This window comes from Schistocerca piceifrons, chromosome 5 (genome assembly GCF_021461385.2).
Source record: "Schistocerca piceifrons isolate TAMUIC-IGC-003096 chromosome 5, iqSchPice1.1, whole genome shotgun sequence".
NCBI classification, from domain to species: Eukaryota; Metazoa; Arthropoda; class Insecta; order Orthoptera; family Acrididae; genus Schistocerca; species Schistocerca piceifrons.
In genome coordinates, this window is record NC_060142.1 from 474,711,219 (window position 1) to 474,727,165 (window position 15,947).

The 15,947-nt window shown below is 39.8% G+C and overlaps 1 protein-coding gene across 1 annotated transcript in view; it reads left to right on the forward strand.

The window, feature by feature from the left end:
* Window positions 1–15,947, forward strand: part of LOC124799087 (dynein intermediate chain 2, ciliary) — a 260,121-nt gene that overhangs the window by 23,274 nt on the left and 220,900 nt on the right. The window contains exon 2 of the mRNA XM_047262625.1: window positions 4,706–4,858. Coding sequence (XP_047118581.1) covers window positions 4,706–4,858 — 153 coding nt within the window. The remainder of the gene's footprint in view (window positions 1–4,705; window positions 4,859–15,947) is intronic.

The window sequence follows — 15,947 nt, forward strand, 5'->3', positions numbered from 1 at the left end:
AAAAACCATTCTTGATTGGCAGGCTAGTAAAGAAGAACTGAAAAAAATGAGGAATACTAAATGTGCAAATAGAGGACTGAATGCAAAATGGCCAAAACTAAATGATGTATTGAAATGGATTCAAGGTCATCGTCAAAATGGCATTATAATTAATACAAAAATTATTCAAATACATGGTCGTAAGTTAGCACTACAGTGGAACTTAACAGACTTTAAGGATGGAGTTGGTTGGTGCTATAGGTTTATGAAGCATCATGGACTTCGCACGAGAACCAAAACCAAAATATCTCAGAAAATGCCACAAGGGTATGAGGAGAAAGTATTATCTTTCCATCACTTTATTATTGAACGAAATAGCAAATATGGATAAAACTGCTTTGACATGTGATATGCCGTGTAACACAACTGTTACTGTGAAAGGTGCTAAAACTGCAGTAGAAAAACAAGTGGCCATGAAAAAATGCTCTACACTGTTGTCCTCCCATGTTGTGCTGGTGGTATTGAGCTCAATCCAGTGATCATTTTCAAGCACAAAGCAATGCCAAAACCTGAAATGCTGTCAGGTGGTGTTGTTCACATACATGGGAATGGTGGATGGATGATGCTAGTATGAAATTATGAATTAAGAGAGTATGGGAGAGAAGGAAAGGTGCTGTATTAAAGAAGAGTTCTCTTCTTGTGCTAGATCAGTTTAGTAGTCATTTGGAAAATTCTGTGAAAGAGAAACTATGACAGAGAAATTCAGAGCTTGCTGTTATTCTGGGAGGACTTACTTCACAATTGCAACATCTTGATGTTTTGGTAAATAAACCATTCAACGTGTATATGAGAGAGAAATGGAACAAATGGACGAAGGATGAAACCCAACATGAATTCATGCTGAAGAGAGCTTTAAAATGATCTATAATCAAACAAGCGTGTTGATGGATAAAACAGCTGTGGTCTAGAACTAGAGAAGACATTGTTGACAAATTTTTTCAGGAAGTGCAGCATAAGTAATGCTCCCAATAGCATTGAAGATCATATTGTATATGAAGAGGACAACGATGATGATGAAGAGGCGGAAGAAGAAGAAGAAGAAGTTAGTTCAGATGACAATTTTCAGGGATTTTAAAGATCTGTTTGGTTTTATTAATTAAGAATTTTCGGTAGTCTGTCTTTGTAGTCTAATAAGAAAAGTGGTAAAAATGTTATTTTAAAAAATTGCTTAAAAATTGAGGTGCTCTTATAGTCTGTAACATTTTATTGTCTGTAAAATATGGTATATGTTGGAGGTAGGGGAGAGGGGGTGAGGAATGGTATGAGGTTGGTTGGGGGAGAGGAAAGGAAGCAGGGAGGGGGTGATGTGGATGTCATGAGTTCAACAAAAAGGCTTTTACTAAAATTACAGACATATAATTATGTAAAAATTCTCATTAAAATACTAGTAGTGTACAACAGTGGATATGTAAGATGTCAGTGGCATAAAATAATAAAATTATAAAGTGTGCAAGGGGGATTGATAGTGGGGAAAGAAGGCAAGGGAGGAGGGAGGGAGGGATAGTGGCAGGGATGCTGTGAGTGTAGCAAGAGAGGGTCTTATATTAAAACTGCAAAACATTAATCATGTAGAAACCTTTCTGTTAAAAAAACCGGAATGGATGTTTAAAACTATTAAAGGGGCTAAAATAGTATAGGTTATAAAAGTATAGGGCTAGAACAATGGACGTATAAATTATGAAAGACATAAAGATCATGTAGTTACAGAAGGAGGATTATGTATAGGACCTAGAATTGCATGTAGTGTCCTTAAATAATGAATTTTTTTAAAAACAATGGAAGTATAAAACTGTTAAAAATATAAAATTTGAAAGCCTCTTCCAATTGTCCACTTCACTGAAATACACATATGACCAGCAGCTCCACTCACCAAGAAGAGACAATGGCAGCATATCGGGCCACAAACCGTCCTAGCAGTAGGCCAGTGTGCAGATTGGCTTCCGTACATACTGCAAAACTGCACATCATACAGTACCACCATACAGAAGCAAATGCAATTAATGATAACTGTCACACCCTGTTTCCTGCAACTTTAATTGCTGTACATAGTTTCACTTTTATAATTTATACTTTTAGTGTTCTGTACTGCCAATGTTTTTAAACATTTATGATATTTAATGACACTTCATACAATTCTAGGTTGTATGCATGGTTCCACTTCTGTAATTTTACAATCTTTTTATGCCTTTCACTATTTATACATTCACTGTGCTAGCCATATACTTTTAATATTTCAATGAAAAAATTTTATATGATTTTATTTTTTACACTTTCAGAGTTTTATACTTTCAAAGTTTCACATTTTTATTACCTTATGTTACTAGTTCAGCATTTGCTGATTTAGTTCCACTGTTATGATCTACTGTTTTATCCCATTTTACAGTTTACATGTGCATTCTGATTTTTCAACATATGGTTTTTTACATAATTGACTTTTTGAAATTTTAGCATAAGATCCTACTGTGTTAAATGCATAGTACCCCTGTCACTATTCCTCTCTCCTTTCTCCCTTGCATTCTTTCCCTGCTCTCTATCCCTCTCACTCCAATTTATAATTTTGTACCATTTACATTTTACATATCCATTGTTCTGCATTATTAGTATTTTAACAAGAATTTTACAGAATTACACAGTCCATAATTTTATCAAAACTCCAACAATGGAAAATCCAGGACGGAATGTAACAGTATTATGATATGGATAGTTGTTACTCATCATATGGAGGAGATGCTGAGTCACAGACAGGCACAACAAAAGGACTGTCAGAAAATGAGCTTTTGGGCAACGAGGCCTTCATTGGAAATAGAACATGCACGTTCGCACACAACACACACACACACACACACACACACACACACACACACACACAGTTCACCCACACAGATGACTGCAGTCTCTGGCTGGTGAGACTCATTTTCGAACAGTCCTTTTGTTGTGCCTATCTGCAACTCAGCATCTCCGCAATATGGTGAGTAACAAGTATTCTTTTCATAGTATTTTTAGCAAAACTCCTTTTGTTAAAGTCATGACATCACCACCACCCACTCCCCCAACTTCCTTGCCGCTCCCCCTCAACCAGCATCATTCCTTCCCCCACTCCCCTCTTCTGTACCTCCAACATGTACCTATTTAAAACATTGACGACAGCTGCAGAACACAGTGCTCTGATTTGTGGTTCTGAGTAGACAATATGGATTGCTGGTGCAACTATTCGAGTAAATTCTTCATTTATGTGCAATACTTTTTTGCTACTTATTGTAAAATATTAGATTATATGTATTTAGTTTTACTTTGTTTATGATCTGAAGATGATCCTGTGTGATCAGAACAAGCAATCTAATAAAAAATGTGCAACTGAGACTGTGCAGTGAATGAGAATTACCTAAAATATCTGTTATTTGCCAGACAATTTATGAGGGCATACTGAAAAGTAATGCTTCCAAATTTTTTATTCTGTTGTCAATATCGGATGAGGTGTTACATGTCACTTGATCGATGTTTTTGCTGAACAAGTTGCAACCCTCTGCCACTAGAGGGCTCTGAATTGTAGTGTGTAATATGTCATTGTGTAACATAACTATGTCAGTGAGAAAATTGAAAATTCAGGAAACTGAAAGCACCAATTCAAAGAGTTTGTCCACACATGAGTCCCCCCTCCTACTTCAGCATGACATTGCCAGAACACACACGAGTGCTGCAACCTCTGCAACAATCCGACACCTTGAGTTCATTGTCATTGATCATTTTCCATACCGTCCAATTTTTATCTGTTTCCAAAACTTAAAAAAGGCCTTTGCAGACTTCACTTTGGTAGTGTCAAAGAGGTGCAAGCTGAGGTGAGGTTGAGGCTCCATTTACAAATTTGAACATTCTACAGTGATGGTATCAGCCAACTGGTCCCTTGTTGCTAGAAATATGTTCATCACCAAGTTGACTATGTTGAGAAATAAATGTGCAGACATGAAGAATAAAGTTTGTTTTATTTAAGAATGTGCAAGAGTTTTCACATAAAAATTTCAGAGGCATTACTTTTCACACAGCCTCATACTTTTGTTCTTTATTATACCTCTCAAATTAGATGTTTCTTGCATTCTTGAACTGACACAGGCCAGCTATTTAAGAGTTTGTCTGTGCCAATGTGTAGATGCCTGAAAGCTTGCGGAAACTGTATAATTGTTGGATTTATATTGTATAACTCAAGGATTTATATGCAATGTTTCTTTTTGTGGACAGGCGTGTATGATTCAGCTGAGTAGCTATGCACACTTCCAAGGTGCTTTCATTCAATAGAAGTAAAGCACACCAGTTAACATCCAAGTTAATATGCTGCCAAGTAACTAATGCTTGTCAGTAGTATATGTTCAATAGAGATATAACAAAAATGCACTGAAAATAAATATAGCAGCACATTATTATTGTAATTTTATTGTCCATATATGTTTAAACATTGAGATGGAATCGACAGATTAAAGACACCATAAATGTAGAAGTAGCTGCATTTATTAGTAGTCACTGTTAAAAAGTTGCAAGACTTCAGTGACACAACTTAGTTATCAGTTGTACTTAAACTAACAGTTTTGAACTGCAGAGTGAGCTCTTTTCTTTTTCCCCTGATTGAGGATAATTGTTTTGTAATCACTAATTAAGTGAGACTGATTTTCTACAGACACAGTCCAAACTAATAAAAGTACAATCAGGTTCAGCAATTGGAACAGCTAAACGAACAGATCAAGCTGGAGGGGCAAATGGGGACGATGGTGAATGCACACGAGTGAAACTGTGTGCCAGGCCAGATGATCAGCTGGATCTTTCTGAACAGGTAAAGTTTAAATCTAACATGCTGCAAGCTTCCATTTTGTTATACTATTAGTTTTTTATAGGCATCCCTGTTAATTTGATATTGAAGAATTTTTTAAGCAGAAGCAAGTATCAGTCATGACAAGTAAATGACAGAAGCACTTGCACTTATACAGTGTTATGTGTTTTCTGTTTAAAACAGTGAAGTGTCTGAATCTGTTTTGCATACAATGAACTTTTCATTCCTCTGCCAGCTGAAACTTCATTGTTTCCTAACAATATATAAGGAAACTTGCAGTTTAGTTTATATTGTTCCTTGAAATTTTGCACAAATTTTGGTCAGTTACTGACAACTGCCATTTCACCGGATATTTCATGGAACAATCTATGCACCAAAGAAATTTTAAATTTCATATATTTATATTTTTTCTTTATTTTTTCACTTTTATTTTTTATCATTCATTTAAATCTACAGCTGTATACTTACTCTTCAAATCACTGCACTGCCAGGGCATAAGATACCTCACTATCGCTGCTACGTACCTTTCCCCCTACCTCCCTCCTACCTTTCCACCTGTACTCTCTAGTGAGAACAGTTGTCTCTAGTCTTCTGTGCATTTCTGAAGCTAACTTTGTAACTAAGATCTCTAGGCAACGTGTTAGTGAAATATTTTATAGCAATAAATACTTGCAATTTTATTCACATATGTTATTTTACTGAATGGCAGCTTTCTTTCTTCAAGTTTAGTGAGTGTCTGTATTAAACTAAACTCTCAACTCAACCAAAAAATCAAGCACAAATTATAAAATTTTTTCAACTTCTGTAGGCTAACTGGATGTGACTTCTTGCATTTTGTTACAATTTTCTGGTGTTGTGACTTCACTGTGTACAACATTGTCACCCACAAAGAGCCTCAGGGAGCTTCTGTTGATATTCATGAGACCGTTTTTGGCCAATTTCATCTCTGAACATACAGTTTAAGAGTGAATGTGATACATCACTATTTCAAAGTTTGCTGAAAAAAATATGTTTTGAAGTTCCACATGACACCTCTCCAAAACTACAATATTTTGATTTTCTACAGACCTCTCTAAAAGAGAGTGTTTGTGAAAATGTCATAACAAAAGGAAAAATTGAAAAATTGCAGTAAAAAACCAACTGTGATAGAGATCTGAATTTATTTTAAATAAATACTTTGTTCCCAATACTATCAGATATGATTAATAAATATGCACTTCTGACCTTTTTTCATTTTTCTTTTTGGAAAAATAAACTACAAAAATTTGTAACTTTTTGTGAATTTCAAAATTGTTTTGAAAATACGAATAGTCACAGGATGTTAACTGTCTTGAGAAATTATAAAGTGGAAGGACTGCTAACTGTCAGCTATGACATTAATGCCAGAAATTCTTAAACTGTCAAAGTATTTGTACATAAAATGAAAGAATCTGAAATTTTTTGGCTACTTAAAAATTATTCTCACCAAAAATCCCCATCATAAATGTTCTAAAAATTTCTTGGTATGTTAGTTGGTCATTGTACTTAGGGAATGTACAGTCAGAGTGGGCAGTACTTGTCTGTACCAAATGCGAGAAATTTTTTAGGTAGACCTAGCTCTACTCTCAAGGTCAAAAAATCGTGGACATTCAAATATTTAAATTGATCACTGATTTTAAGTAAATATCATGCAAAACTGGTATTTCTGAAGCAAAATAACTACTTTACAGCATTTTAGGTGAGTGGGGAAAACCCTTCATATTTTTGTCAAAAGCATTTTATAACAAAAATTAGATAAATAGATTTTTTATACCTATTTTTCTTTTTGTGGTATTATTCACAAATTATTATCATCTTCTGTCATGATTATACTTCAGTTTCCGTGAATGAAAATTGCCTACAATGTAACAATTAACACTGCACTGTTGAAAAGTATGCTTCTCATTAAACTTGTATAGCCGAGCTGGATTTGGCCACGGAAAAGGATGATCCAACAAAAGCAGTACTTGGGAAATGGGAATTGCACACTGATATTTTGATGATAGCCATTTGAAAACATTAGCAGGACCATGAGGTGTCATAAAGGAGATGATTATTACAATCCACTGCCCTGCATGGAAACGAATCATTCTAGCACTACTATAGACCAAATAATAATTAACTCCAAAACAAAATATAAATCAGTTGTAATTAAAGCTGGACTGGCAGACCATCATGCTCAGGCTATAAGCTTTTGTGTAAACACTAATCCATCCTATAATTATATGAGGAAGACAACACACATGGGCAGAACTTTCAGTAATGCTGCAGTACAAACATTCCGAATTATCTCCAACTAGAATCATGGAAGCTAGTGTATGGTACAGAAAATATTTCGAAGTTTCAGACATTCATGAATATATTTAAATATTATTTTGATCTTGCTTTTCCATCGAAAGCCAAAACAACCCAAACCACTAGATTCAACAAGTGGATTACTAGTGGTATAAGGAAATCTTGTGCTAGAAAACAGTATCTACACAGCTCCGGAGTTTGATAGTTACTTCAAAAAATATAAATCTATCTTAAATAAAATAATAAATGAGGCAAAGAAATGAGACAATGACAAATACATAGAAAATTCTTCAAACAGAACCAGAGCAGTCTGGCTAGTTGTAAGGAAAGAAACCCAATCTGACAAAAATAGAGTTAATAATATTACATTGAAGTCTGGCTTGGAAAACATTAATAACCCAGAGGAAGTGGCTAAAATGTTTAATAACTATTTTATAAATGTAACAGAGAAACTACTACAACAGACCTCCAATAGAACACAGCACACAGAAACAGGGAAAAAAGGTCTCAAGCAAATCAATGTTTCTATAACCAATAAATGTAGAAGAGGTTCAGGTTACACTAAAAAGTCTCAAAATGACACACACTGCAGGCGTAGATGATATACCTGATTTCATTATAAAGAAATGTGGGGACTTGATTATTGAGCCCTTAACTCACCTGTTACGACTCGCCGATCTTTCAAAGTGCCGCCGCGCAGTTTCATGCGTCCTCTACATGCGGCGCTGTCTGCCAGCCATGCAGCAGCAGCGCCACCTAAGCGGCCAGCCAGCCAGCGGCTGCTAGACTCGGACTCAGTTATGATTTGACTGTTAAAATGACACACGCCTTACTCTGTTTACTTGATCTGTGACTTTCATGTATTGCGTCGTCCTTGAAATATATTTGTTCAACTTGAAGTTATAACAATTGGCGAAGAGGTAGTGAATTTTTCTTTTTCATCGTTGACCCACGTGTTTCCATGGCTACTTTAGAGCAACTATTGCAAGGTCTTATAGAACAGCAAACGCTTCTCACAAATGCGATTCGTGATTTCGTCGCGGTATCAAATGTGGGACGTCTCTCGTCGTTGTCTCTACCTCGTTTTTCCTCCTCACGACGAGAAGGTGGAAGACTGGTCTGATTACGAAAAACGTCTTCGACAGCACTTCTTGGCATTTCATGTCACGGACAACCAAACATGTAAGTCTCTGTTCCTTTCATGGATTTCACCTCAAATGTATCAGTTGTTGTCGCAATTGGCTCCTTTGAAATATCCTGCGTCTGTGTCCTTTGCTGAAATGTGCTCACTTCTGTCCGTTTATTTTCAAAAGCATACGCATGTGGTAGCCTCTCGTGTTGCCTTTTATCTTTGTCAAAAACAATCAAATCGATCCTATCGCGCTTGGGCTGCTGAACGTCACGGCCTCAATAGAAAGTGTCAATTTGTTACTGAATTTCACAAAGAATCCTATGCCGATTCCATGGTACGGGATGCTATTATCCGGTCGGCGCCCGACAAAGAAGTTAGGCAACATGCCCTTCAGTTGGCAAATCTGACTCTAGATGAAGTCCTATCCATCGCTCAGTCTTTTGAAATTTCTCGTGCCGCTGGAGTGCAAATTGAGGCATGGGGTGACGTCAGGGAAATACAACCTCTGTGCGCTGTTGACAAAGCGTGTGGCGTGTCCCCGCCGGCCATTGTGGCCGCAGTGTGCTCCCAAGTGCAGCCTCGGCCTAACCGTAAACAAACCTCTAAGAAACTGCAGCAGAACCCCCGGCAACTTCCTTCATGTCCGCAGTGTTTTACAAAACATTCACGAGAGGATTGTCCACAACGTTGGGCCGTGTGTCACAAATGCAAAGAAAAGGGCCATGTGTGATCCGTTTGCAAATCTGACCGCATACATGATGTTCATGAACATGGTGCTGATTTTGATTCTGTGTTGTCTGTCAATTGTACTTCTTCCCTTTCAGGGAAGTTATTCCTCACTGTCCAAATACTTGGTCGAGATGTTCACATGCAGGTGGATACTGGTTCTGCTGCCACTATCATCAATTCTCAGACGTATCTTCAATTGGGTTCTCCAATCCTGTCACCTGTCACTAGGCAATTACAGACTTACAATAAACAGAAGATTTCTCTCTTGGGACAATTTGATGCTGAGGTATCTTACAAATCTGTCATTTGCACTGTTCCCTTATTTGTGGTCGACCATAGTAACACGGAGAATCTTTTTGGTTTCGACACTTTTCGCGTTTTTGGGTTCTCCATAGGTGACTCTGCAATATCGTCTCTGATGCTATTCCTTATGCTCAATTGGATTCCTTGTCAACAACATTTTCGTCCCTTTTTTCTCCTGGGTTAGGCTGTGCAAACAACTTTGAAGCTCATATCATGCTCAAACCCACTGCTCAACCTAAGTTTTTTCGGGCTCGGCCCATTCCTGTGGCCCTTCGTGATCAGGTCAAACGGGAGCTGGATCGTCTCACTGCTTCAGGGGTCTTGCTTCCTGTCACTTCCAGTGAGTGGTCCTCTCCTGTCGTTGTCGTTGCTAAGCCAAATGGTGCTATTCGTCTCTGTGGCGATTTCAAGGCCACTGCAAATGCTCAATGCCTTATCGACATTTACCCTATGCCTTGACCTGAAGAATTGTTCACTAAACTTGCTGGAGGCCAGTATTTTTCTAAACTTGACCTGTCAGAAGCTTATCATCAACTTCCTCTCGAGGCTGCTTCCCAGCAGTTTCTGGTCCTTAACATGCCTTTCGGCCTCTATCAATACCAATGATTGCCATTCGGGGTTGCCAGCATGCCTGCTCTCTTTCAACGATTCTTGGAACAATTATTGCTCACTGTCCCTGGGTGTATAAATTACCAGGACGACATTGTTGTCACTGGCTCCACCACTGACGAACATCTTCAAAATCTCCGCACACTTTTTCATGTCTTACAGACTGCCGGTCTTAAGTGTAATCTTCAGAAATCAAAATTTTTTCAGTCATCTATCACGTACCTGGGATTTCAACTCTCTTGGCATGGTATTCGTCCGCTTTAGCAAACTGTTGCTGTGATTGATGCCCTTCCTCACCCTACATCTGTTAAGGAACTGCATGCCTTCTTGGGAAAAATAGCATACTATCACAGGTTTCTACCGTCTGCTGCTTCGGTGGCTCAGCCATTGCATCACCTATTGCATAAAAACGTGCCTTTTCACTGGTCCGCGTCATGCAATGTGGCTTTCCAGAAATTGAAGACTATGCTGAATACAGGCCCCGTGCCTGGCTACTTATCGACCTGGCCAACATCTTGTTCTTGCCAAGACGCCTCTCAATACGGGGTCAGTGCAGTCCTTGCGCACTGTTTTCCTGACAGTTCTGAACAACCCATTGCTTATGCCTCCAAAATGCTCACGGATGCTCAACAAAAGTATTCCCAAATTGAAAAAGTAGCTTTGGCCATTATTTATGCTCTTCATAAGTTTGGTGTTTTCTCTATGGATCCAAATTTCATCTTGTTACGGATCACAAACCACTTGTTTCCTTGTTTCATCCATCAACATCACTTTCCGACAAGGCTGCACACCGCCTCCAGCGTAGGGCTCTTTACTTGTCTCGTTTCAATTATGAGATTCATTTCCGGCCGACGGCTCAACATGCGAATGCTGATGCACTGTCTCGCCTTCCCATGGGTCCTGATCTGGCATTCAATAGGGACGAACTCTTGTGTTTCCACCTGGATGTTGCCGAGCAGTGGGTTGTGGATGGTTTCCCCATCACCGGGGACCGGCTGCTGGCTGCTACAGGTTCTAACGCTACCCTTTACCGGGTTTTATGCTGTATTCAGAAAGGTTGGCCAGATTGTCCATCCGCTAAGACTTCTGATCCGTTGCGGAACTACTACGCTTTGCGTTACTACCTCACGGCTAGGGGTGGTGTTATTCTCCTTTCCACCAAAAATGCTTCGCCGTGTGTTGTGGTACCTGCGTCTTTGTGTGCTTTGGTCTTGTGCCTCCTTCACCAAGGACACTGGGCTGTCTCTCACACAAAATCTCTGGCGTGCCGTCATGTGTACTGGCCCAGCATTGACTCTGAAATCGCACATGTGGTCACTGCCTGCGGCCCTTGTGTGTCACAGGCTGCTGCCCTGAAGTCATCTTTGTCACCGTGGCCTTTGCCTGAGAAGCCCTGGGAGCGTATTCATGCTGACTTCGCTGGACCCTTTTTAGATACTTATTGGCTTCTCGTTATTGATGCCTACTCTCACTTCCCTTTCATTGTCTGTTGCTCGTCGCCTACCACCGCGGCAACCACCAATGCTCTAGCACGCATTTTCTCTTTGGAAGGCCTTCCCTCTGCTCTTGTTACTGATAATGGACTGCAATTTGGCTCTTCCGATTTTGCAGATTTTTGTGCCCGTCACGGCATCATGCATGTCATGGCCCCTCCGTTCCATTCACAGTCAAAGCTGAGGCTGAACGACTGGTCCGCACATTTAAGGCTCAGATGAGGAAACTCCTGACTTCTTCTGCTGCTGATGATGCGCTTCTCCAATTTCTGGCTTCTTACCGTTTCACCTCCATGGGCGACCACAGCCCGGCTGAGCTCTTACATGGGCGACAGCCCCGCGTGCTACTTCATCTTCTGTGGCCTTCCACCTCACGGCCGCGGGTGCCTTCGCTTGGCCGGTTCACAGCCGGTGACCTTGTATGGGTACGGGGATATGGCAGGTGGCCAAAATGGAGCCCCAGCGGCATCTTACGACACTGTGGCCGATGCCTCTATGAAATCCAGACGGACACGGGTGTTGCAGTGCGTCATTCGGACCAGCTTCGGCCTCGTGCGCTGGCAACGCCTGTTCTGGATGCCGCTACACCACATTCGGCTCTACCTGACGCTTGGGATCCTGGAATCTCTCATTACTCACAACACAGTCTTCTCGCCATCATATAGGTGCCAGCACAAGAACTGACACCAACAGGAGACGTGCCCATGCAGGAACCAGATGACCACCATCTGTCGGAACAACTCTACTCGCCTCCTTCTCCTACGGACAGGGACACATCGCCCATGTCTCCTGTTATAACAACTGGACTTGCCGCAACGGGCAGATTGGGGCACGGGGCCCCAGCAAATTCGACCCCCACGTCTCCTGTCATCTCGACCCATTATCATTGGGGACACTTCCGTCCGTACGGGAAGCCTCCCCCTCGAGACTTTACGGCCAGTCAAACAACACCTGTGGACGTTAGCAATCTACAGGCCACCTCCATCAAGGCCTGTGCAAAAACTTCAAGGGGGGAAAAGTGTTGTGACTTGCCGCTCTTTCAAAGTGCCGCCGCGCAGTTACGCACATCCTCTACATGCGGCGCTGTCTGCCAGCCATGCAGCAGCAGCGCCACCTAAGCAGCCAGCCAGCCAGTGGCCGCAAGACTCGGACTCAGTTATGATTTGACTTTTAAAGTGACACACGTCTTACTCTGTTTACTTGATCTGTGACTTTCATGTATTGTGTCGTCCTTGAAATATATTTGTTCAACTTGAAGTTATAACATCACCTATGTAACCTATCTTTTACTACAGGAACTTTTCCTTCATGTTTGAAATTAGCAAAAGTAAAGCAGGTGTGCAAGAAAGGAAACAAAGATGATATTGCCAACTACAGACTATTGGCACTTCTGTCTGTTTCCTCAAAATATTAGACAGGCTCTCCAATAAGAGACTAACAGACTCCTTGGAGAATAATGGCATTCTGCCAGAATCTCAACATGTATTTAGAGCAAACCGTTCAACCTAATCAGCTGTTCACTCCTTTCTGTTAGAGGCACTGATGGCATTAGACAACAAAAAACTTACCATGGGCATAGTTTTAGATTTGTCAAAGGCATTTGCACCATAAATCATGACAAATTGCTACACAAGCTAGAAAATCTTGACATTGGGTTCAAAATGGTGCAAATGCACAATGGGACTTAACATCTGAGGTCATCAGCCCCCTAGACTTAGAATTACTTAAACCTAACTGACCTAAGGACATCACACACATCCATGCCCGAGGCAGGATTCGAACCTGCGACCGTAGCAGCAGCGTGGTTCCAGACTGAAGCGCCTAGAACTGCTCGGTCACAAAGGCCGGCGTTGACATTAGGGGAACAGCTTACAACTGGCTCAGCTCTTATCTTAAGAACAGTTAACAATATGTAGAAATAGATCAGGAAAGGGATAATGTCATTAGGAAATATAATTTCAAGCTACTGACTGTTAAATAAGGAGTTCCACAAGGATCAGTAATGGGCCCTGTTCTGTTCTTACTATATGTAAATGACCTAAACATAAGCAATGACAGCAATAAAATATTTCAATTTGCTGATGATACAAGCGGTCTAATTACAGGAAAATCAGTAGAAACCCTTGTAAAAAACATAAGAGAAGCCACTGACAGGCTAACATGTTACTTTGATACCACTGACTTAATAATAAACACTGGAAAAACTGTAGCTATGGATATACACACAGCACAAACAGAATATCTGATATCACCCAATCTAGAGCTATATGGACAGACAATTATCAAAACAGCCTGTACCAAATTTCTTGGACTTCATCTGCAAGACAACTTGAAATGGAAAGCACGTATTGAGCAAATGAACAAAAAATTGAGTACTTCTTGTTCTGTGTTGCGTACATTAAAAAATTGTACCAGCTATAAAACTCTTTAGTGTGTATATTACGCAGTCGTACAATCTTGCCTCCGATATGGGATTATGTTCTGGAGAAATTCTGGAGATGCCATCAAAACATTCAAAATTTTTTAAAAAAATTGTAAGAATAATGGAAGGGGTAGATAATTGCAAGTCATGTAGACCATTGTTTTTGTAAAACCAAGATGCTGTAATTTACCAAGCGAGAAAGCGTTGGTATGTTGATACACACAATGACAAACACACAAACAACACACACAAATTACAAGCTTTTGAAACCCAAGGTTGCTTCATCAGGAATGAGAGAAGGAGAGGGAAAGATGAAAGGATGTGGGTTTTAAGGGAGAGGATAAGGAGTCATTCCAGTCCCGGGAGTGGAAAGACTTACCTTAGGGGGAAAAAAGGATGAGTATACACTCGCACACACACACACACACACACACACACACACACACACACACACACATATCCATCCACACATATACAGACACAGGCAGACATATGTAAATGCAAAGAGGTTGGGCAGAGATGTCTGTCGAGGTGGAAGTACAGAGGCCCGTCACTGATCCATTGCCTCCTAACCTCTGTAACAAACTTCTTTGACTCTGCTGAATTTGCCAACTCTCCTCCCTCCCACAGTGCATAGATTATGTCATTGTCAGTATCCTAAAGGTGCAATGCTTCAGCAGTAATCACTTCACCACGAGGACACATTGCACACTCCTGTATTCAACATTTATCTTGCAGCTTGACATATACACAAAAGCATCAGGTCCATCTCTGTATACTTCTTTACTGTGACACTGCTTATGCGGAAACAAACAAGTTTCAAATTAGTTCAGTAAATACATGTGCACACTTCCTTCACTGGCTGGCATTTTACTCATTTTGGTCATTAGGAGTAGAATTTTGTAAGACCAATTTTTAAATTTCGGTTCTCCTTTTTCGTTAGGAGATATGCTTCTCTTACTGATCTTGTCATATATATTTGTACCTTTTTAACTCTTTCACCATTTTCACTAACAGAGATTACATCAGCCTAGTTAGGACTTTGCCTGCTGCAATCTTTGTCATCAATTAGGTAATAGTCCAGAGCAACAGTAAGTGTATCATATTGCAATGGATTCCTACAGTAAGAATCTGGGCATGCCCAGATACCTTTCTCATTCCTTATTTTATGAGCTTTTGAAATCAAATAATGTGAGGAAGTGGGTATATATTTTTGTACCAGCTGCTGTGAGTAGCTACCTGGTGTCAGTGTCAGTAACTGTACCTTCTCAATAGCAGATAGCAGTATTTAGGTTTTGAAACCACACATCACATATCATGCACTATCACTATCTTCTGTTGCTCCACCAAGTACAACTACATTATACACTTCACAAAGTTTTGAACATGTTGCTTCTTAAAATTTGATTCAATTTCTTTCACTTTTATTTTTACATACTGTTTTCTTCTTGTGCTTTTTTCCTTTACTGGACATTTAAGTGGGGATGTATCAGGGACCACAGCAGAAATTCTAAAATTCAACATACTTCACACCCGGGATTATAAACATCTGCACTGTCTTCTTCAGTTTCACATTTGTATGATATTGATCATTCAGGCGGGTTGTCACTAAATTTCTTCTTCTAGTGGGTGTAAAAATTACTGCACAATGGATCTGATGCTAATACCATTACCTGAGGACCAAGACATTTCTGCAATATCTCTGACTAATTTCCAACAACTATGAAGTGTTTTTCACATTTCTTAAACACCATCTTCTTGTGTCTTTTTTCATAGTCCACCCACTTCACTCTTTCAGTGCAGTATTTCCTCACTTAAATTGTATGTAACAAAAAGTTCAAACCAAATACAAAACTTGATGCAGAATGGTTTATGTGCAAGTTCTCACTCATTTGTTATAAACAGAAGAGCACTGGAAGCAATGTTGCCAACGTGCATGTTTTACACTAGAAATTCAGTGATGTGAAATATGCAGAGTGCTGAAAATTTTTTAACACTTTACACATAAAAATACTGCCCACTTTGTTTGCACTAACTACTAACATATTAACCAAATAATATTTTGTGTAATTCCCTAACATTTTTGGATCG